Source organism: Oncorhynchus tshawytscha, linkage group LG16 (assembly GCF_018296145.1).
Source record: "Oncorhynchus tshawytscha isolate Ot180627B linkage group LG16, Otsh_v2.0, whole genome shotgun sequence".
Taxonomy (NCBI): Eukaryota; Metazoa; Chordata; class Actinopteri; order Salmoniformes; family Salmonidae; genus Oncorhynchus; species Oncorhynchus tshawytscha.
This window is the reverse complement of record NC_056444.1, coordinates 56,011,876-56,034,081: the sequence shown is the minus strand read 5'-3', so window position 1 is coordinate 56,034,081 and position 22,206 is coordinate 56,011,876. Positions and strand designations below refer to the sequence as shown.

The 22,206-nt window shown below is 44.7% G+C and overlaps 1 protein-coding gene across 4 annotated transcripts in view; it reads left to right on the top strand.

Annotated features, from left to right (window-relative positions):
- The window catches only part of LOC112215963 (thymocyte selection-associated high mobility group box protein TOX), a 124,821-nt gene that overhangs the window by 59,290 nt on the left and 43,325 nt on the right, over positions 1–22,206 (top strand). For 2 of the 4 annotated variants that reach the window (XM_042299387.1, XM_042299388.1), the window contains 2 exons: positions 1,407–1,502; positions 18,974–19,033. In XM_042299387.1, coding sequence (XP_042155321.1) covers positions 1,407–1,502; positions 18,974–19,033 — 156 coding nt within the window. The remainder of the gene's footprint in view (positions 1–1,406; positions 1,503–18,973; positions 19,034–22,206) is intronic. The other 2 variants (XM_042299389.1, XM_042299390.1) reach the window with 1 other exon arrangement.

Below are 22,206 nucleotides of genomic sequence, written 5' to 3'. Positions count from 1 at the left end.
ATTTTGGGACCCACTTGGATTGATCCACTTATTCTCCCAATAGGGGGTAATGGAGCTCCTCATTGAGCCAGGCAGGCGACAGGCCGGTAGATAAGTAGCCAGGGCTCACACGCGCCAGCTCTCCTAGGGGAAGCCTCACTGGCAAACAAACACATCTACCCTCTGCCAACGCTGAGTGAATCAGCGTCTTTTTTTCTTCTTTCATTTTTACCTCAGGGAGGATCTCGCAAATGGAGTTTGTTTACATTAGCTAACACCAGGCTCATTTCTTAACTGTTTGCGAACCCATATGAGTTTTATGAAGGTTTCACATCTCTTTGCCTCATGTTTTTTTTCTTGTCTCTCGCATCCTCTCTCTCTTTGTATCACCAGAGTACTTTTGCATTGAGTCTCAGCAGCACATAAAAGGCCTCTGAGACTTTATTTAACATTTTATTCACCCACAAACCATGTGACAAACGAGAAATGGGGCAGCTGTCAATGCCTCAATTGGTTATTTTGCAGTGTCCTTTAAGGTGATAGGCCACAGGCACACCACGTTTTGAGGCCCGGGTTTCGGTATGTGTGCCTCGGCTTCACAAATTGTGTTCCAAACTGCTTTACAGTAAAGCAGTGTTGTGTTGGTAGATGTGCGTAAGTGTGGTGCTCAGAGGTGTGCATACATTATGAAACGTGTTGGTCTGTGTATGTGTGGTGGTTGTGAGTGTGTGATTGTATGCCTATGTGTGTGTCTGTGAGTGTGTAGTGTTTGTTCTCATGTGTGTTTTTGTGGGTTTGGTTGTGTGTGTGTGTGTGTGTGTGTGTGTGTGTGTGTGTGTGTGTGTGTGTGTGTGTGTGTGTGTGTGTGTGTGTGTGTGTGTGCCTGTGAGTGAGGTGTCTGTTCTCATGTGTGAGTTTTTGTGTGTGTGCCTGTGTATGTATGTTTGATTATGTATCCTCTCTAGGTACAGTTCAAAGTGATCCCTCTTTTCCATCATTCATCCTAACCCGTATAGACTGCTCTAGTTTGGTCAGACAGCCACTACTATGAGGCCTGGGAGCTCCATGGCTCTTCCCTAGTCTCCAAAGCCTTGGCTCTGTGTCAGTGTTCAACCCGACTCTTCTGGGAATTGGGGGGGCACCGGGAAGAGGGCTGTAAGGGGGTGGCGGAGGATGTCAGCTCATTAAGCTCCATTCTTCCCGTGCAGCATGGCACTGTATGGAACCACGGTTTGAGACCCATGTCATTACCCCTCGGCTCCCCCTGCACGCGTGGGGAGGGAAGGGTGAGAGAGGGGAGGATATTTTGGGGCTTGATATATTCCTTTTGAAAATGCCCTGCTTGTAACACCGATCTAAAGGGATTCCCTTCTCCTTTCCTCCCCCTCCTTCTGTTCTCTCTCTACCTCCTGTCTCTCTCACCACAGGCCCGGTACGGTGCGGGTGGAAGAGGTGTTCACCTCCTCCACGGTACCCCACCCCCAGGCTCCAACCCAGCTGGGAAAAGACTGCCCACTGCTGGGGTGAGATATGGCTAAGGCCCCCCTAACCTCCTACCTCTATGCTAAAGCCCCAGAGGGTGTTCCCCAGGGGTTGGTACTGAGCCCCTTGTAGGTTCAGAAGGTTGTGATCCATGAATTAACACTCCCTAGACTCTAGAGTTAGCACATTAGTGGTCCTCTAGCATGCCAACAAGCAAACCCAGAGGCACTTATATGCAGGGCAGGTACACACACCATTTATTTATTTACCATAGAGAACGAGTAGCAGATTAGCTAATATGCTCTTCTTATATGTTCTACTTTTGTTGTCTATTATACATCTAATAGGATATCATGGCCATAAACACATGTAGGGATTTCTCAAAGGATCTTTGTGACGTTTTATACGTCCGGGTAATTTTTGTAGGACATCTTACTGGAAGTTGCACTGAGAGTATGTTTATATTGTTCTTGCGCTCCAATTATTTATATTCTAGAGGGTTCCCATTGATAGTAAATATGGTAAATCATATTTAAAGCACACACACACTGCTCCGTACTCATCGAGACTCCAAACACTCTAGTAGTCAATGTAACCATCCCTTATGTTTCCCCTGTGGTTGTTCTCGGTTGTTTTCACACGGAACCATGCAGGGAGAAAAGAAGCCCGAGATGTAAATAGACTGATACGCTTCCCTTGCTGGTAATGATTTCTTTTTGTCACTGCCAGAACAGTCAAAACTTCAGCTGCGCTTTTTTTCCTCTTTTCTTTCTATTCCTTTTCTCTTTCATACGTTCATATGGTGCAGGGAGGCACGAGAGCAGTAGATCGCATTCAGATAACCAATTATATGCTGGAGAAAAACTAACGTACCCCCCCTATCTGATGTTGCGGCGAGCAGAGGCAAAGAGCTGGGGTAATGTGACATTCACTCTGCCCTTCATCTCCCCATCGCTGTTTGCCAGATTCAGTTAAAAGTGGGTTCTGCTGTACATCCTCTACCCCGCCAGAGAAACCTCACTGACACATACACACACGCGCGTGCGCACACACACACACGTGTACACGCGCACACAAACGTGCACGCACACGTGCACACACACATACACCCACAAACACACACACAAACAAAGAAATGGCAGACACCCGCTCACACTTACACCATCCCCTTCCCCCTCCATGGCTGCACCTTACCGTTTCATTAGAATGTGTGTCTGTGGATGGGTGCAGTAGATATACCAATTGTTTGTGTTATGTGTGTGTGTGTGTGTGTGTCCATGTGTGCTTGCGTGTGGCGTTCAGTGTCTGTGTTCAGTGTTTATCTACCTCTCCACTTGTTACCCTATGCATGCTCATGTTTAGGTTTCTGATAGTTCACAGGTTAGCCAACACTACAGTATATGAGCTAACACAGTTGAACCTAAGGAAGTCCTCTTATCCCCTGTTCATGCTAAGACTAAAGTGGCAGGCTAGTTATATTTTGCTCATTAATTCTAAGTGTTTCGCCCGACACAGGTTAATAGGTGGGCTGTCAGAGGCCATAGTGGCTGGATGGGTAAAGACAGATTGGGTGAAACACATTTTCCAGGGGACTCAAGGGGGATGTTTTATAAGGGCTCTTTTACTCACGTTCACTTTCTCTCATGCATACACACATCCTTGTTCACACTGTCAAAGCAACAGACACTCAAGCTCATGAAGAAGCACACACACGGATGCATGCACCCTCACACGCATAAAAGACTTGCAAACATAGACCAAGAACTCACTGAATATAAACAGTATTTATTATACAGCTATTTTACATTTCATATCCCCTATTGTGGGCTGTTGAGGCCTTTTGTTATACTATGGCAGTAGTTTTGAATTAGATACTCTTTATGCTTCAATCTTGTCTAGTCCTTGTGTTTTGAACATATTTTTCTCTACTATTGTCTTAACTCCAAACTCTATCCACCAGTATTGTGAAATTATTATTTTTTATAATGGGAGTGAGTTGAAAAGCTTGGAGTTGAAAATGGTCACAGTGGCCAAATCAAATCGGGCAAAAAGAAAAAAACATCTCTCAAAACTGATTCCATCTTTCTTTCAACTATTGACCTGTGAGCGCTGCTTGAATGGGAGATTTATATCCTATTGTACGCGCTCACAGTGAAAACAAGACCTTATTTAGCGCCACCCCACCCAACCCCATTCCATAGCGCCTTTCTCTTCAATCTCTCTTTCAATCTCTCTATTGTTCAACCTCGGCTGTGTTGTGGTGGTTCAACTGCAACAGCAAGTGGATGGATGACAACCATCTCAGCTGGCTGCCATTTTCTTTTTACATATTTGCAGTGTAAACATGCCTCCATAGTTTGTCATCCTTCTTTTGCTCTTTAAATTATCATTATTTTAGAATGAAAACATTATTTTATGCGTTAGCACTACATTGATGTGTCGACCAAATAATGCTACCAACAGAATATATTCTCTTTGAGTCTCTGTATTTATTGTCATAGAGTTGAATATTGTTGTCTTCAAGTCAGTTTGTTGGAGCATTAGGCCAACCTTGCTTACTGGTAGTAGTTTGATCCTAAGGTTAGCTAAAACAGTTTTTCATTGAAATTGTAGTGGGATTCGGGTATAATGCCACACAGTTTGACACTCGCCCTACTAACTCGTGTTGAGTGCTAATTATAGACAGTCATACACTATATTTTAAAAAGTATTTGGACACCCATTAAAATGAGTGGCCACACCTGTTACTGACAGGTGTATATAATCGAGCACACGAGCACACGGCCATGCAATTTCCATAGACAAACATTGGCAGTAGAATGGCCTTACTGAAGAGCTCAGTGACTTTCACCGTGGCACAGTCATAGGATGCCACCTTTTCAACAAGTCAGTTTGTCAAATTTCTGCCCTACTAGAGCTGCCCCGGTCAACTGTAAGTGCTGTTATTGTGAAGTGGAAACGTCTAGGGGCAACAACGTCTCAGCCGTGAAGTGGAAAGCCACACAACCTCACAGAACGGGCCTGCCGAGTGCTGAAGAGTGTAGCATGTAAAAATCATCTGTCTTCGGTTGCAACACAGTTCCAAACTGCCTCTGGAAGCAACGTCAGCAACTATTCGTTGGGAGCTTCATGAAATGGGTTTCCATGGCTGAGCAGCCGCACACAAGCCTAAGATCACCAAGTGCAATGCCAAGCATCGGCTGGAGTGGTGTAATGCTCGCTCCACCATCTGGCAGTCCGACGGATGAATTTGGGTTTGGCGGATGCCAAGAGAACGCTACCTGCCCGAATGTATAGTGCCAACTGTAAAGTTTGGTGAAGGAGGAATAATGGTCTGGGGCTGTTGTTCATGGTTCGGGCTAGGCCCCTCAACATAAAATTACATTCTAGACGATTCTGTGCTCACAATTATGTGGCAACAGTTTGGGGAAGGCCCTTTCCTGTTTCAGAATGACACTGCCCTAATGACAAAGCTAGGTCCATACAGAAATGGTTTGTCGAGATCGGTGTGGAGGAACTTGACTAGCCTGCACAGAGCCCTGACCTCAACTCCATCGAACACCTTTGGGATGAATTGGAACGCCAACTGCGAGCCAGGCCTAATCTCCCAACATCAGTGCCCGACCTCACTAATGCTCTTGAAAGCGGAATGGAAGCAAGTCCCAGCAGCAATGTTCCAACGTCTAGGGGAAAGCCTTCTCAGAAGAGTGGAGGCTGTTATAGCAGCAAAGAGGCGACCAACTCCACATACTTTTGGTCATGTAATGTATCTGTAATATAGATCTGTGTACTAGGTATAGAAATAAATATTTGCATGCGCAAATGAATTGTGTGGTAGAGAGGAGAAAACAAAAGGTGGATTTGAGGCACTGTTGGTGGATTTGACCTAGCAGTGCTGGTGCAGCTCTGTCTGTGTAGTTAGGATCAAGCAGTCAGACCCAGGAAGAGGCCCCGTTTCCCCTTATCTAACGACAACAGAGCGCGTGTCGCCATGGCCACGGGCTGCACTCTTTATGGGCTTACGGCTGTGTGGGTGTGTGTCTGTGCATGTGTGTGTGTGTGTGTGTGTGTGTGTGTTTGTGTGTGTCTTTGTGTGTGTGCAATAAAACATTTTTATTTATTTAATTATTTTCTTTGTGACAGGTTGGGCCCTCTCAAAATTCAGTCACACATTGTTTCAGGAATTGTTTCAGGTTGAAGCTGGCGAGGACCTTCAGTTAATTGCACAGGAAAAGAAGGGGAGAAGAGGAAGATGGAGGAGTAGAGTGCTCAAACCGACATGCATATTGCATGAGTCCCTCCACCGCACCCCGTTCTTCACAGAATGGCTGAGCAGTGCTTGTTAATTCCGCTCGGTGAGAGAATTATTTTTGGAGAGTTAGTGTACTGTACTGGCAAAAGCTTTTAAAGTCACAAGTATCATACACTCGCTCTTTATAGATTGTCTTATATAAATTGACAAAAAATAAATCACTGTCAAAATATTTTCCTTCTTCCATGGTAAACTGTGACACATTGTAGGCACTAATGTTAATGGTTCCGAGGCCACCTCGCCAGTGATTGAGATTTCAGTAACACATTCAACGTGTCGCCATAACGCCTTCAGTTCTCAGTCCTTTTTCTGATTGGTGCCTCAAATACAACCCAGTTGAGTGGTCTGATCGATCAGCCTGTTTGTTTTCTTACTGCCATTCAGCAGTAGGCCTATGCTGCAAGGTAAAATGAATGAAGTCATGTAATGTAGGGCTATGTAAGGTGTTTGTGTTGGCTAGCTTGGCTAGCCCACCAACAGGAATGGATTCTTTCGTGTCATGGTGGGAAAGCAGACCTGGGTTTGAATACTATTTGAAATCTTCAAATACTTTGAGCGTTTAGTTTAGCCTGATTGGAGTACCAAGGGTTAGCACTTTTGCCACTACTCTATTGGTTCTATTGCGCCAGGCGAGCTCAATCAAACCCAGATCACGTATTTGTAAGGATTGTAAATAAAGTTTTAAGCCAGGTCTATGAGATAGTTGTGTTGATATTCAAGAGGAAATTATATAACATTGAACAAAAGCCAAGATGAGAAGACAGCAACATTGTGTTCAACCATTACATCTCTGTAAATATTACATGTATAAGCTAGTTAACATTACTTCCACCTCTGAGTTCATTATTTGTCAAGCTCCACGCTCATCGATGATGGCAAGGCCTGACCTAGTTCTGACTTCCTCTCTCTCTCCCCTTCTCTCTCTCTTATCTAATCTCTCTCGCTCTCTTTCCCAGTTCGTTCCATCTCTTTCTCCCCATCTCTCTCTCGCTCTCTCCCCATTTCGCTCTCTCTCCCCATTTCTCTTTCTCCCCGTCTCTCACTCCCTCCCCGTCTCTCACTCCCTCCCCGTCTCTCTCTCGCTCTCCCGTCTCTGTCTCTCTCACCGTCTCTCTGTCAGCCCGTTTCTCTCTCTGCCCGTCTCTCTCTCCCCGTCTATGTCTCCCCATTTCTCTCTCTCCCCATTTCTCTCTCTCCCCCTTTCTCTCTCTCCCCGTCTCTCTCTCCCCATCTCTCTCTCCCCATCTCTCTCCCGTCTCTCTCTCCCCATCTCTGTCTCTCTCCCGTCTCTCTCTCCCCATTTCTCTCTCCCCATCTCACTTTTCCCGTTTCTCTCTCTCTCTCTCTCTTCCTCCTCGTCTCTCTCTCTCCCTGTCTCTCTCTCGCTGCCTGTCGCTCTCTCTTTCTCCCCGTCTCCCTCTCTCTCCCTCCCCGTCTCCCTCTCCCCGTTTGTTAACATTGCCAAAGCAAAGTACATTATAAAGAAAAGTGAAATAAACAATCAAATTAACAGGAAACATTACACTCACAAAAGTTCCAAAATAATAAAGACATTTTAAATGTCATATTATGTGCAAATAGTTCAAGTTGAAGTTCATTATTTTTGAAGCTCCATGCTCATCGATGATGGTAAGGCCTGACCTAGTTCTGACTACCTCTCTCTCTTTCTCCCCATCTCTCTCTCGCTCTCCCTCCCCCCTTCCCTCCCTCCCTCCCTCCCTCCCTCCCTCCCTCCCCCTCCCTCCCTATTTTGTTAACATTGCCAAAGCAAGTGAAGTAGATTAAAAAGAAAAGTGAAATAAACAATAAAATTAACAGGAAACATTGCACTCATTACAAATACATTTTAAATGTCATATTATGTGCAAATAGTTAAATTACGAAAGGGAAAATAAATAAACATAAATATGGGTTGTATTTACAATGGTGTTCTCTCTCTCAATTTCAATTCAATTCAATTGACTTTATTGACATGGCAAGTTCATTATTACTTACATTGTCAAGTATACGTATCGAAAAATAAAATAAAAATATATATTTATATATAAAATATATAGATATTTATATATAAATAAATGGTGGGACCAACAGCAATAACAGCAACCAACAGCAATCTCTCTCCCTGTTTCTCTCTCACTCCATCTCTCATACATGCTCTCCCTCACTCTCCCTGTCTCACTCTCTCTCTTTTTCTCTCCACCACATGTCACACTGGGAAACATTGCAAGTGGCGGTCCCTGCTGAACAATTACCATGCAAAGCAATCCAAATTGAGATGTTTCCCGAAAACAACATGTGTGTAATTACTGCTTAATGAGCCCCTTGTCTAGGCCGAATGCACAATTAGACCGGAAATGGGGAAGCACTGCCGGGGCCCACTGGAGAGGGAGGGGGAGAGAGAGAGAGAGGGAGGGGGAGAGAGCGGGAGGGAGGGGGAGAGAGCGGGAGAGAAGGAGAGAGAGCGGGAGAGAAGGAGAGAGAGCGGGAGAGAAGGAGAGAGAGAGAGAGAGAGAGGTTTCTGCAGTGAATGTGGAGTAATGGCTGCGCTGATAGCGTTCTGCCGAGGATAAATTGGCATTTTAAAAGGGAGAGAGGCAGCGCAAGGAGAGCTAGAAGAGCAGAGAAAAAGCCTTACATTGGAATATATGTGCAGCCATGTTGAACCACAAAATGGCTGACCTTTCTCTGTTGTATAGGGGCCTTTTGGTGGTTGATTGGTAGTCGGTTGGATTCAATTTGAACGTCAGATATGGTCCCAAGTCAGTGTTGAAAAGACAAGACTGTGACTACACAGATAAAGACTTACATTTTGTATCCATTTTTCAAAAGAAGAGGGTAAAAGGATCTAAAAATTGTTGTATTTGTTGACTGTACTATGAGACCTGACATGAGACCAGACTGAGTCTCTTCCAGCCTCACCTCTTTATGTAACTGCCGACCGACGACAGTGGTTTTTGATAGATGAAATTCAACTCATATATAGAGGCTTTCATGAAACAATTATATCACCCCGTACCACTCATTGATCAAGGTATTGTACACATAATGTATGTTGTGCGGTTTTTTAAGGAGATAGGCCAATGATTTCACCAAGATAAATGTCTGAACATATCATACCTATTCAAAGTGAACAGAATATAGGTGCTTGGCATTTAAACTGTTCTCGCCATAATATATACTTGGTCTTTTACCAAATAGGGATATCTTCTGTATACTACCTGACTGGCTCAATAATAATAATACATGCAATGAACTTTTAACAAGGTGCTCCAGGTGACTACCTCATGAAGCTGGTTGAGAGAATGCCAAGAGTGTGCAAAGCTGTCATCAAGGGGAAGGGTGGTTACTTTGAAGAATCTAATATATATATTGATTTGTTTAACACTTTTTTGGTTACTACATGATTCCATATGTGTTTTCAATATTATTATTATTATTCTACATTGTAGAAAAGTTTTTTTTAAATAAATACAAAATTATAATATTAACTTGAATGAGTAGGTGTGTCCAAACTTTTGACAACCAAAATTAATTATGATTGTGTTTCGTGCCATGCAAAAATGTGTTAAATATATTATTGGAGACAAGAAACTGAGGTGTCATTAAGACATCATATTTATGTGTCTGGGTGGTGAATCTATAGGGACGAATATTAATGTTTATTAGAATAAGCAAGTCGATCCTCACAAGGTTTCCTTGAGATGCATCATTAACCAACCATTGCTTCGGGCCACTGCTCCTTCCCCAGTCATTACTAGCAATAATTTGGTGTAAATTGTGAATCCCTCTCTGTCTTCTTTTCTCTGTATCTTTCATTCTCCCTGGCCGTGTCTGAAATCCATGTTGCCTACTACTTACTAAAACTGCATATTGTGTACTGATCAAACAACATACTATTTAGAACACACTGTTTAGTAAAAAAAACGTATGCAGTAAGCTACAAATATCAACATGCGTCATCTAATGTGGAATTGCGTTGTTTCCCGCCATTCATTCATTTTGGTACAGCACGTCCCCTAATCTGATCATGGTTATGAATAGATGATTCTCTTCCTCAATAGCATGCAGTGAATTTGGACTAGATGACAACCAAAACAGTATGACATCCTGGCATTTAAAACATACTACATTTTTAGAAATTAAATTTTCGCATCCCAAAAATGCCTACGATTTAGAACGCAAGTATTGGTATTCGAACACAACCCGTCTCTCGCTGTCTCTCTCTCGCTCTCTTTCTAATGCTCTGTCTGTAGTAACTCATCTATCTATCTACAGTGCCATTTTCTGTCAACGATCTTCACAAAATACTCTAATCTCAAAGTGGATTTAAAAAAAAAACGTTTGTAAAAAATAAAAATAAAATAAAAAAAAAAGACAAATAAAACATGAATATATCTTAGTTAGATAAGTATTCAACCCCCTGGGTCAATACATGTTAGAATCTCCATTGGTAGCGATTACAGCTGTGAGTCTTTCTGGGTAAGTCTCTAAGAGCTTTCCACACCTGGATTGTGAAAACCTTTGCCCATTGATTTTTTCAAAATTCTTCAAGCTCTGTCAAATTGGTTGTTGATCATTGCAAGACAACCATTTTCAGGTCTTGCCATAGATTTTCAAGCAGATTTAAGTCAAGACTATAACTCGGCCACTCAGGAACATTCACTGTCTTCTTGGTAAGCAACTCCAGTGTAGATTTGGCCTTGTGTTTTAGGTTATTGTCCTGCTGAAAGGTGAATTAATCTCCCAGTGTTTGGTGGAAAGCAGACTGAACTAAATTTTCCTCCAGGATTTTGCCACTACTTAGCTCCAGTCAGTTTATTTTTTATCCTTGTCAGAGTCGTGTGTATAGGTGGCAGGGAAGTCAGGCGCAGGAGAGTCAAACGGAGTGTAAAATGAGAAAAATAGTCTTTTAATGAATGTCCACGTAACATGCTCCATAACACTAATAAGAAATGAATATAAACAAACATGGGTACGAGGACCCGTCGCGCACCTATACAATAAACACAACACTGACAATAAACAATCTCTGACAACGACATGAGGGGAAACAGAGGGTTAAATACACAACAGGTAATGAATGGGATTGAAAACAGGTGTGTGTGTGTGTGGGAAGACAAGACAAAACCAATGGAAAATGAAAAATGGATCAATGATGGCTAGAAGACCGGTGACTTCGACCGCCAAGCACCGCCCGAACAAGGAGAGGCAGTCGTGACAGCACCACGCCCCTGACACGCGGCTCCAGCAGCGGCCTCGGGACGACCCGGAGGGCGAGGTGCAGGGCGATCCGGATGGAGACGGTGGAATTCTTTTAACATGGAAGGATCTAACACATGCTCCAACGGAACCCAGCATCTCTCCTCTGGCCCGTACCCCTCCCAGTCCACAAGGTACTGAAGGCCCCTCGCCCAACTTCTCGAATCCAAAATGGATCGAACAGAGTACGCCGGTACCCCCTCGATGTCTAGAGGAGGCGGAGGAACATCACGCACTTCAGCCTCCTGGAGCGGGCCAGCTCCACCGGCCTGAGGAGAGACACATGTAACGAGGGGTTAATACGGTAATTAGTGGGCAGTTGTAACCTATAACATACCTCGTTCACTCTCCTCAGGACTTTAAACGGCCCCACAAACCGCGGACCCAGCTTCCGGCAGAGCAGGCGGAGGGGCAGGATTCAGGTCGAGAACCAGACCCTGTCCCCTGGTGCGAACACCAGGGCCTTACTGCGGCGACAGTCTGCGCCAATTTTCTGGCGCCCTGAAGGTGGACGTGGGCTGCCTCCCAGGTTTCCTCAGCGCACCAAAACCAATTGTCCACCGCAGGAGCCTCGGTCTGACTCTGATGCCAAGGAGCCAGAACCGGCTGATACCCAAATACGCATTGAAAAGGAGTAAGGTTAGTGGAGGAGTGACGTAGCGAGTTCTTCGCCCACTCCCCCAGGCCGGTCCTGGCAATAAGACCGCAGAAACTTACCCACACCCTGGTTAACTCTCGGGGTGAAAACCTGAGGTAAGACTAACCGAGATCCCCAGACGTTCCATGAACGCCTTCCAGACCCTTGATGTGAACTGGGGACCTCAATCAGACACTATATCGTCAGGCACCCCATAGTGCCGGAAAACGTGTGTAAACAGGGCCTCTGCAGTTTTTAAGGCCGTAGGGAGACCGGGCAAAGGGAGGAGACGACAGGACTTCGAAAACCGATCCACAACAACCAGGATCGTGGTGTAACCCTGTGAAGGTGGAAAATCAGTCAAAAAATCCACCAACAGGTGCGACCACAGCCGTTGAGGAACGGGTAAACGTTGTAGCACCTCTGGGCAGGTGTCTAGGAGCCTTGCACTGGGCGCACACCGAGCAGGAGGAAACATAAATCCTCACGTCCTTAGCTAAAGTGGGCCACCAGTACCTTCCATCAAGACAGCGCATCGTCCGACCTATCCCAGGATGACCAGAGGAGGGTGACGTGTGAGCCCAATAGATCAATCGGCCGCGGACAGCAGACGGAACGTACAGACGACCAGCTGGACACTCAGGGGGAGAGGGCTCTGCACGCGTCCAGCTCCCACACTACTGGCGCCACCAAACACGAAGCTGGGAGTATGGGAGTGGGATCCATGGACCGCTCCTCTGTGTCATACAGCCGGGACAATGTGTCTGCCTTGACGTTCTGGGAGCCTGGTCTATAAGAAAGAGTAAACACAAAATGAGTGAAAAACATGGCCCACCTTGCCTGGCGAGGATTCAGTCTCTCCGCCTGCCGGATGTACTCCAGATTGCGGTGGTCAGTCCAGATGAGAAAAGGGTGTTTAGCCCCCTCAAGCCAATGCCTCCACGCTTTCAAGGCTTTTACGACAGCTAACAGCTCCCGGTCCCCCACATCATAGTTTCGCTCTGCCGGGCTGAGCTTCTTCGAAAAGAAAGCACAGGGGCGAAGCTTCAGTGGCGTACCCGAGCGCTGAGAGAGCACTGCTCCTATCCCAGCTTCGGATGCGTCCACCTCCACTATGAATGGCAAAGAGGGATCCGGATGAGCCACATAGGCACCGAGGTAAACAGAGTCTTCAGGTGTCCAAAAGCCCTGTTCGCCTCAGCCGACCACTGCAACTGCACCGGGCCCCCCTTTAGCAGTGAGGTAATGGGAGCAGCAACCTGACTAAAACCCCGGATAAACCTCCGGTAGTAATTGGCAAACCCTAAAAAACGCTGCACTTCCTTTACCGTGGTTGGAGTCGGCCAATTACGCACGGCTGCAATGGGTCACTCTCCATTTCCACTCCTGAAGTGGAAATCCGATGCCCTAGGAAGGAGATGGATTGTTGGAAGAACAAGCATTTCTCAGCCTTGACATATAGATCATGCTCCAACAGGCGACCAAGCACCCTGCGCACCAGGGACATATGCTCGGTGCGTGTAGCGGAGTATATCAGAATATCATCGATATACACCACTACACCCTGCCCGTGCAGGTCCCTGAAGATCTCTTCTACAAATGATTGGAAGAGTGATGGAGCATTCATAAACCCATATGGCATGACAAGGTACTCATAATGACCTGAGGTGGTGCTAAATGCCGTCTTCCACTCATCACCCTTCCGAATACGCACCAGATTGTACGCACTCCATCCTTCTTTTTCACAAAAAAGAAACTCGAAGAGACGGGTGAAATGGATTGCTGAATGTACCCCTGACGCAGGGATTCAGAAACATACGTCTCCATAGCCACCGTCTCCGCTTGCGACAGGGGATACACGTGACTCCTGGGATATGCAACGTCTACCAGGAGATCTATCGCACAATCCCCCCGTCGATGGGGTGGTACAGAAGGCGAGAGCCAAATTGGCATATTCGGGGGGAATACGCACGGTGGAGACCTGGCCTGGACTTTCCACCGTAGTAGCACCAACGGAAACCCCTAAACACCTACCTGAGCACTCTCGCGTCCACCCTGTGAGAGCCCTCTGTGGCCAAGAAACAGTGGGGTTATGACAAGCTAACCAGGGTAGGCCTATCACCACAGAATACGTAGGAGAATCAATAAGGGAAAGACTAATCTTCTCCTTGTGACCCTCCTGCGTTATCATACACAAAGGTGCGGTGACCTCCCTGATAAACCCTGACCCTAATGGTCGACTATCTAAGGCATGAATAGGGAAAGGCATATCCACAGAAACAATAGGGATCCCTAAACTAAAAATTCCCAGCCGCGCCTGAATCTACTAGCGCCTTATACTGGGAATGCAGGGAAAAATCCGGAAAAGTGACAGAGACAAACATTAGTGCAACAGAGGGCCCTGCCTGCCTTCTCTATTCCCAGAGGAACCAACCCGGCACCGACCAGCAGTGTGCTCTCTGCGACCATAGATGGTGATCGAGCGGGAACCCCCTCCGGTCTCCCTGCGCACCAGCCCTCCCAATTCCATAGGTTCGGGAGAGAGGGTGCGGGAGGATGGAACAACCAGACCCCGATCTAGATGTCCACGAGTAGCCAGCATGTTGTCCAGCCTGATGGACATGTCCACCAGCTGGTCGAAGGTGAGGGTGGTGTCTCTACAGGCCAGCTCCCAACGGACGTCCTCGCTTAGACTACAACGGTAATGGTCGATCAGGGCCCTGTCGCTCATCCAGCGCCGGCAGCCAAGGTCCTAAACTCCAAAGCAAACTCCTGTGCACTCCTCGTCTCCTGCCTCAGATGATAGAGGCGCTCACTCGCCGTTTTGCCTTCGGATGGATGGTCGAATACTATCCAGAAATGGCGGGTGAACTCCTCAAAATGGTCCAACGCCGCATCCTCCTCTTTACACACAGCGCTGGCCCACTCCAGGGCTTTCCCAGTGAGGCATGAGACGAGGGCGCAACTCTTCTCACGGTCCGATGGTACTGGGGAGACTGTGGCCAGATACAAGTTCAGTTTAAGGAGGAAACCCTGGCAGCCGGCAGTATCTCATTTGTATCCCGTGGGTAGGGAAATATGGATCTTGTTCGGTTCAGGAGGGGGAAAAGCGTTCAGGGGAGATCCCGGTTGTGGTGGTGGAGGCGCTGGAGAAACTCCCTGTCTCTCCCAGCGGTCCATATTCTTGACAATGCGATCCATGACGACGCTCAAACAGTCAATCTCCTCCGCTTGTTCCCGGACGCATTCCTCCACCTCCATGAGCGTGTCCTCTCCTGCTGACTTCATATTTTTATGGTCAGAGATTCTGTCAGAGTCGTGTGTATAGGTGGCAGGGAAGTCAGGTGCAGGAGAGTCAAACGGAGTGAACGAGGAGAGACAATCCTGAAAAACTCCCCATGCCTTAACGATTATAAGCATATACATAACATGATGCAGCCACCACTATGGTGGAAAATATGGAGAGTGGTACTCAATAATGTGTTATATTGGATTTACCCCAAACATATCACTTTGTATTCAGAACAAAAAAAGTGAATTGCCTTGCCACATTTCTTGTTGCAAACAGGATGCATGTTTTAGAGAGAAAGAAAATTCTGTACAGGCTACCTTCTTTTCACTCTGTCAATTAGGTTAGCATTGTGGAGTAACTACAATTTTCTTGATCCATCCTTAGTTTAATGGCTGTGATGGGAGAAAACTATGTAAATGTTTTAAAGTCATCATTGACCACATGGTGAAATCCCTGAGCGGCTTCCTTCCTCTCCGGTAACTAAGTTAGGAAGGACGCCTGTATCTTTGTAGTGACTGGGTATATTGAAACCCCATCCAAAGTGTAATTAATAACTTCACCACGCTCAAAAATAATATTCAATGTCTGCTTTTTGTGTTTTTACCCATCAACCAATAGGTGCCATTCTTTGTGAGGCATTGAAAAACATCCCTGATCTTTGTGTTTGAATCTGTAGAGACCTTACAGATAATTGTATGTGTGGGCTACAGAGATGAGGTATTCATTAAAAAATCATGTTAAACACTATTATTGCACACAGAGTGAGTCCATGCAACTTGTGACTTGTTACACATTTTTAATCCTGAACATGTTTAGGCTTGCCATAACAAATGGGGTTGAATACTTATTGAATGAAGACATTTCATATTTTCCTTTTTTATTAATTCCACTTTGACATTATGGGATATTGTGTGTAGGCCAGTGAAAAAAAATCTAAATGTAATCAATTGAAATTCAGGCTGTAAAACAACAAAATGTGGAAAAAGTCAAGGGGTGTGAATACTTTCTGAAGGCACTGTATCTATCACATCTCTCTCTCTCTCTTTATCTACCACTCTCCCCTCTTATGAAATAGTTTTTAATGTCTTCCATTGTGGGTGTTTTCGTTCGACCTCAGGAATTGTATCCATTAGTGCTCTCAGGACATAATTTCTTAGCTAATTGTAGTGGCCCATTTGTGTTCCCTGATATTTTTCTTCTGTTTATCTAGGTAGTAAACCTTCAGTCCATGTCTTCTGGCTCGGAAAATACCACACACCAAATCGCCATGTACCTCCACATCTCTGGAATTTGAAATGGAATGCTGTCTAGTTTGATCATGTTTTCATTGCGGTCTGTCTGTTCCATTTCACACAGAGCTAGGTGATATGCGCTATGCAAAGAATTACTTTTGTCAATAAACAAGAAAACATTGGCTCTTCTTCATGTCTTTCAGCACTTCCACAGCAGTTTGAGAGCTGGCGTTGATATGTGTGAACTTTCTGTATTACCCGATGGGCGGTGAGGTCACTGTCAAGTTTTATCAAACCGCTTCACTACAGAGCTGATTGCTATGGAGAGTCCAAGGTTGCACAGGGAATATATTTACATTCCCTTCTGTTGGGCAATAACACTTTTTTCACCATCCCAATTGCTACCATCTTATTCTTTTGTAGTGTTCTCAGTTTGGGCTTTGTGAACTTTCCCTATTCTTAAAAGATGAGTCTTTAGATGACTATCGTCACTGGTGTAAAGTACTTAAGTAAACATACTTTAAAGTACTACTTAAGTAGTTTTTTGGGGTATCTGTACTTTACTATTTATATTTTGAACTACTTCTACTTCATTACATTCCTTATGAAAATATTGTACTTTTTACTCCATACATTTTCCTTGACACCCAAAGTACTCATTACATTTTGAATGCTTAAATTGTCCAATTCACACACTTATCACAGAACATCCCTGGTCATCGCTACCGCCTCTGATCTGGCGGACTTTCTAAACACACATGCTTTGTTTGTAAATGATGTCTGAATGTTGGAGTGTCCCACTGACTGTCCTAAAAAATATATATATTTTTTAAATGGTGCCATCTACTTTGCTTGATATAAGGAATTTAAAATGATTTAGAATTTTACTTTTGATACTGAAGTATATTTTAGCAATTACATTTACTTTTTATACTTAAGTATATTTTAAACCAAATACTTTTAGATTTTTACTCAAGTAGATTTTTACTTCTACTTGAGTCATTTTCTATTAAGTTATCTTTACATTTACTCAAGTCAAATCAAAAATAAAATAAAATGTATTTATATAGCCCTTCGTACATCAGCTGATGTCTCAAAGTGCTGTACAGAAACCCGGCCTAAAACCCCAAACAGCAAGCAATGCAGGTGTAGAAGCACGGTGGCTAGGAAAAACTCCCTAGAAAGGCCAAAACCTAGGAAGAAACCTAGAGAGGAACCAGGCTATGTGGGGTGGCCAGTCCTCTTCTGGCTGTGCCGGGTGGAGATTATAACAGAACATGGCCAAGATGTTCAAATGTTCATAAATGACCAGCATGGTCGAATAATAATAAGGCAGAACAGTTGAAACTGGAGCAGCAGCACGGCCAGGTGGACTGGGGACAGTAAGGAGTCATCACGTCAGGTAGTCCTGGGGCATGGTCCTAGGGCTCAGGTCCTCCGAGAGAGAGAAAGAAAGAGAGAAGGAGAGAATTAGAGAACGCACACTTAGATTCACACAGGACACCGAATAGGACAGGAGAAGTACTCCAGATATAACAAACTGACCCTAGCCCCCCGACACAAACTACTGCAGCATAAATACTGGAGGCTGAGACAAGTATGACTATTGTGACTATTGGGTACTTTTTCCACCACTGCCTATTGTGATTGAGCACACTACCATCAATCTTTCCTCAGATAGGCAGGATGATTCCAACTTAATAGTAGTACTGATCTAGGATCAGGTCCTCCCTGTCAATGTAATATTATTAATTTTGAACAAAAATGCTAAACTGATCCCAAATCGGCACTCCTAATCTGAGACGCTTGATATATCTGGCCCAGAGCCCTTAAACGGGCCTCTTAGTATCTTTCCCAGGGGTTGTTAAGTATTGACCAGTCAGTTAAGCTAACCATAGCAACATACTGTAGTTAAAACCAGTTTTAGGCATTTAGGGCCATATCATAACATTCTGCCATGCAATCTGATAGGCCAAGAGGCGTGTGAAGCCTTGGCTTTGTCTCATATGTACTGTATGAGCACAGCAGTTCTAAAACCACAATGAATCACGCCCCCTTGTGTATTAATCCTTTATTAAAACATAATTAGCAGTGTTTTGGCATTTGTTTTGGCAAGTGTTCTCTCCATGACTAGAACACTCCTTATTACCTACCTGTGAGAGACATGGATCACCTAACTTCAACAGCACTCGGACATGCACGCACACAGACAGTGTACGCACACACACACACACACACACACACGGTATGAACAACCCCACAGGGAAAGCCCAACGCTTGTCACTCGGCTCAACTAATTACCGCCCCACTGACGAACAGTAATTACCGAAGCCACCGCAACGAGGTTTAGTGAATGTCATTAGACTCACGCTCCTTGCCTCCCGTAGAGCCTTCACTACTTCTCTTTGCTTATTTATAAAATCATTTTTTACCCCCTTTTTTATTCCCAATTTCAATCTTGTCTCATCGCTGCAACTTGGGAGGAAAAGGTCGAGTCATGCGTATTCAGAAACACGACCCACCTAAACCGCGCTTCTCAACACTTGCACGCTTAACCCGCAGCAATGTGTTGGCGGAAACAACGTTCAACTGACGACCGAATGCTGGGCCAATTGTGCGACACCCTATGGGACTCCCGATCACGGGCCGGTTGTGACACAGAATGGGATGGAACCTGGGTCTGTAGTGACGCCTCTAGCACTGCGACGCAGTACCACTCTGGAGGACCGCTATCTTGCTTATTATTCACAAAATGTTTGTTTTTCTTTTTCTGTTCACAGTTTGATGGTGACAACATGTACATGAATGACAATAACCAGGAGTTTCGGTCACCAAGCCAGGTGAGTAGTCTGGTCCAAGGTTCATCCTAAAGGTTATACCTCCATTATGGTCAAGAGACATTCTCTTTGTGGTGACTAGGTGACTTAACATAAGCATTCAAATATCTATTGGCGAAGTTTGGAAAGCACAAACAAAGGAATGATACTGATTCAGTGCAACTACCCCGCTGGGGGTCATCCACGCTGTAGTTCTCTTCTAGAAACATTCAATACTTTTGTTAAACACCAATAATGCCAGCCGAAAGTTTGCCCTAACTGATTATTTATTGTGTAGTTCTTAGGTAGTTCCCAAAACCCATAGCTGTGTGACCTACTCCAGGTAAGGTAAAGTGTAGATTTGTTGTTACCGAAATGGGTTTCACTTACTTGTCTCAAACCCATTCGCTCCTTGGAGGGCATAGGCCATACACAAACTTCCTCCAGCAGACTTGGTGTTGTGAGGTTTTACAGTATTTGAAGGTGTTGTTATATTTGTGTCTAACTAGGATGTTGGGAGCTCAGGGCCCATATCCCCACAGTGCCACAGATCCTAGATCAGGACTGCTACTCTGACACAATTTGTGAATACGGGCCCAGGAGTGTAAGATAGGAGCGGACCGCCACTCACTCCAGTGGTTTGGATGTAGGTTGACATTTATTGTCATGAATCTTGGAGGCAGCTCTGCAGAGTGGTCACAAGTTAACACAAGTCATAAAGTCATACAATTTTAAAGCTAACCCTATGTTCGTCGTATAGAGAAGACCAAGGCGCAGTGTGATATGAATACATTCTTCTTTAAAGGAAACACACTAAACAAACCTTGACTCTATATCGACCGAGTGCTGACATGCAACTACACATAGACAATAACCCACAAAACCAAAATGGGAAATGGCAACCTAAATAGGATCCCCAATCAGAGACAACGATAAACAGCTGCCTCTGATTGGGAACCAATTCAGGCCACCATAGACCTACATTTACCTAGACATACCAAAACCCCATATATATACAAAAACCCTAGAGAAGACAAAAAACACATACCACCCTCGTCACACCCTGACCTAACCTAAATAATAAAGAAAACAAAGATAACTAAGGTCAGGGTGTGACACCCTAACCTTAATCCTAACCTTAAACACACAGCTGACCCTAATGCCTAACTCTAACCTTACACTTTTGTGTTCATGAATTTTTACAATATAGCCAATTTTGACTTTGCAGCTGGCCCATCTAGCGGAAATCGCTCAGTTCTGCCTCCAGGGCAAGATTCATGACAATAAACGTCAACCTGCAGTTTGGACGGGAGGGAGGGGAGCAGAGTACTCACAGCCAGAGTTAGAAAGTATTGGTTGACATATGGCAGTGTTTAGATCTTCCAGGCTTTGTTGATACTGAGGCAAAGCCTTGGTGTTTAAACAAAACATAACAAGGTTCCAACTTCTCATCAATTAGCACTTGCCTACACAGAGAGAGAGAGAGCGAGAGGGAGAGAGAGAGAGAGAGCTAAGGAGGGTGGGGAGAGGGGAAGAGGGAGGGAGAGAGAGAAAGAGAGAGGTGGAGGGAGAGAAGGAGAGCATGAGTCAAAGCCCCTCTCCAGCTTTCCTAGTAAGTTTGTATTTTCTTTTAAGTCTTGATTGACTGCGTATAATGAGGGGTTGAAGGATAGATTTAGCAGCTCATTGGTTGCTCAGTGCAGAAGCACAAGGTCTACCGTGTTGACTACATGCTTTTGCCTGACGACATCACTGGACACACATTGGTTGCTTGTAAACTGTTCGGCACTATTGTCGGTCAGACTGGTCATATGTCAATCAGCACCTACTGTACTTTAAAGTGTTACAGAGAGCGTTTGAACTACTTTGCGGATATGAAACAAAAAGACAATCATAATATCAGTCATACATATCAAATTCCCAGTTTATGCTACAAAACCAAGTTTATAAAAGGTTTTAAAAATAAGTTATAGTTGACAAAAAATTCCATGGCGTAGAGTAAGGCATTGTTGGTATAATAGATGGATACAGCTCAATGCATGATTAATAAAATTCAACAATACATTTCTTGGTAGTCCAGCAAATATTGCTATCAGGTTGTAAATCACAGCTGGCCTGGTACATTGTTTGCTGCCTTCAACCATTCGGGATGCACTGTTTCAGTTTCAATGACTCAATATTTTGGACAAAAAACTGACTAATGCAACTACGGACCAATTCTAACTATATCGTTTTTCTGTGGCTATGGCTAGAGATGTGCAATTGATGGTAGGGAGATTGTGATGTGCAAAACTCCCTGATCTTCTAAAAAAAAATAGGTTTGTCTAGTTGTGTCCAGTCCAAGTGGTGCTTGTACAGGCAGACCATCTATGGGAGGATGGACGTCAGCGTTGCGCAGCAGCTGAAACCTGGTCCTGACTGAGTCCGAATGCTCCTTGGCGACAATGTCAATGGCGTGCGTACTGGGAGCGGAGTCAGGTGCAGGAGAGCAGAGAGTTGTGAACAGGCGCACACTTTATTAAGGCAGGAGAAACCAACAGACGGACGCCACTGCGTCAAAACCTCCAGCCAATGCAAAAGTGCAAACGCGCAAACGGTCACAATAATATTGTATAAACACAATAACATACCTCGTGAAATAAAACACAGAATAAACACATACCAGTAAAGCACGTCAACATAGACACGTAACACAAAACAATCTCACACAAGTACATGAGGGGGAACAGAGGAATAAATACATGTAGTGTGATTGGGGAATGAAAACCAGGTGTGCAGGGAACAAGACAAAACAAATGGATAAATGAAAAATGGAGCGGCGATGGCTAGAAAGCCGGTGGCGTCGAACGCCGCCCAAACAAGGAGAGGGGCCGACTTTGGCGGAAGTCGTGACAGACAACAACACCAGGCTCTAGAGCATTGAAGCTGTAAAACAGGAAAATAGACCCCAAAAAATGTAGAAGACATTACAACCTTGCATAACATCAATTCACCTCCCAAGTATAGATAATAAGAATAACCTCATACAATGCAGTGAAAATGATATTCACCTGAAGTGCTGGTACTACTTGATCTGTGGTTGCGGCCTGAAGTACGCAGTCATGTTTTGTTGCCAGCCATAACTTTCCACCAGCACCATACCATTCTGCAGTCCAACCTGTTGTGGGATGTTGACCCCCGGTCACAGTGCTGTCCTT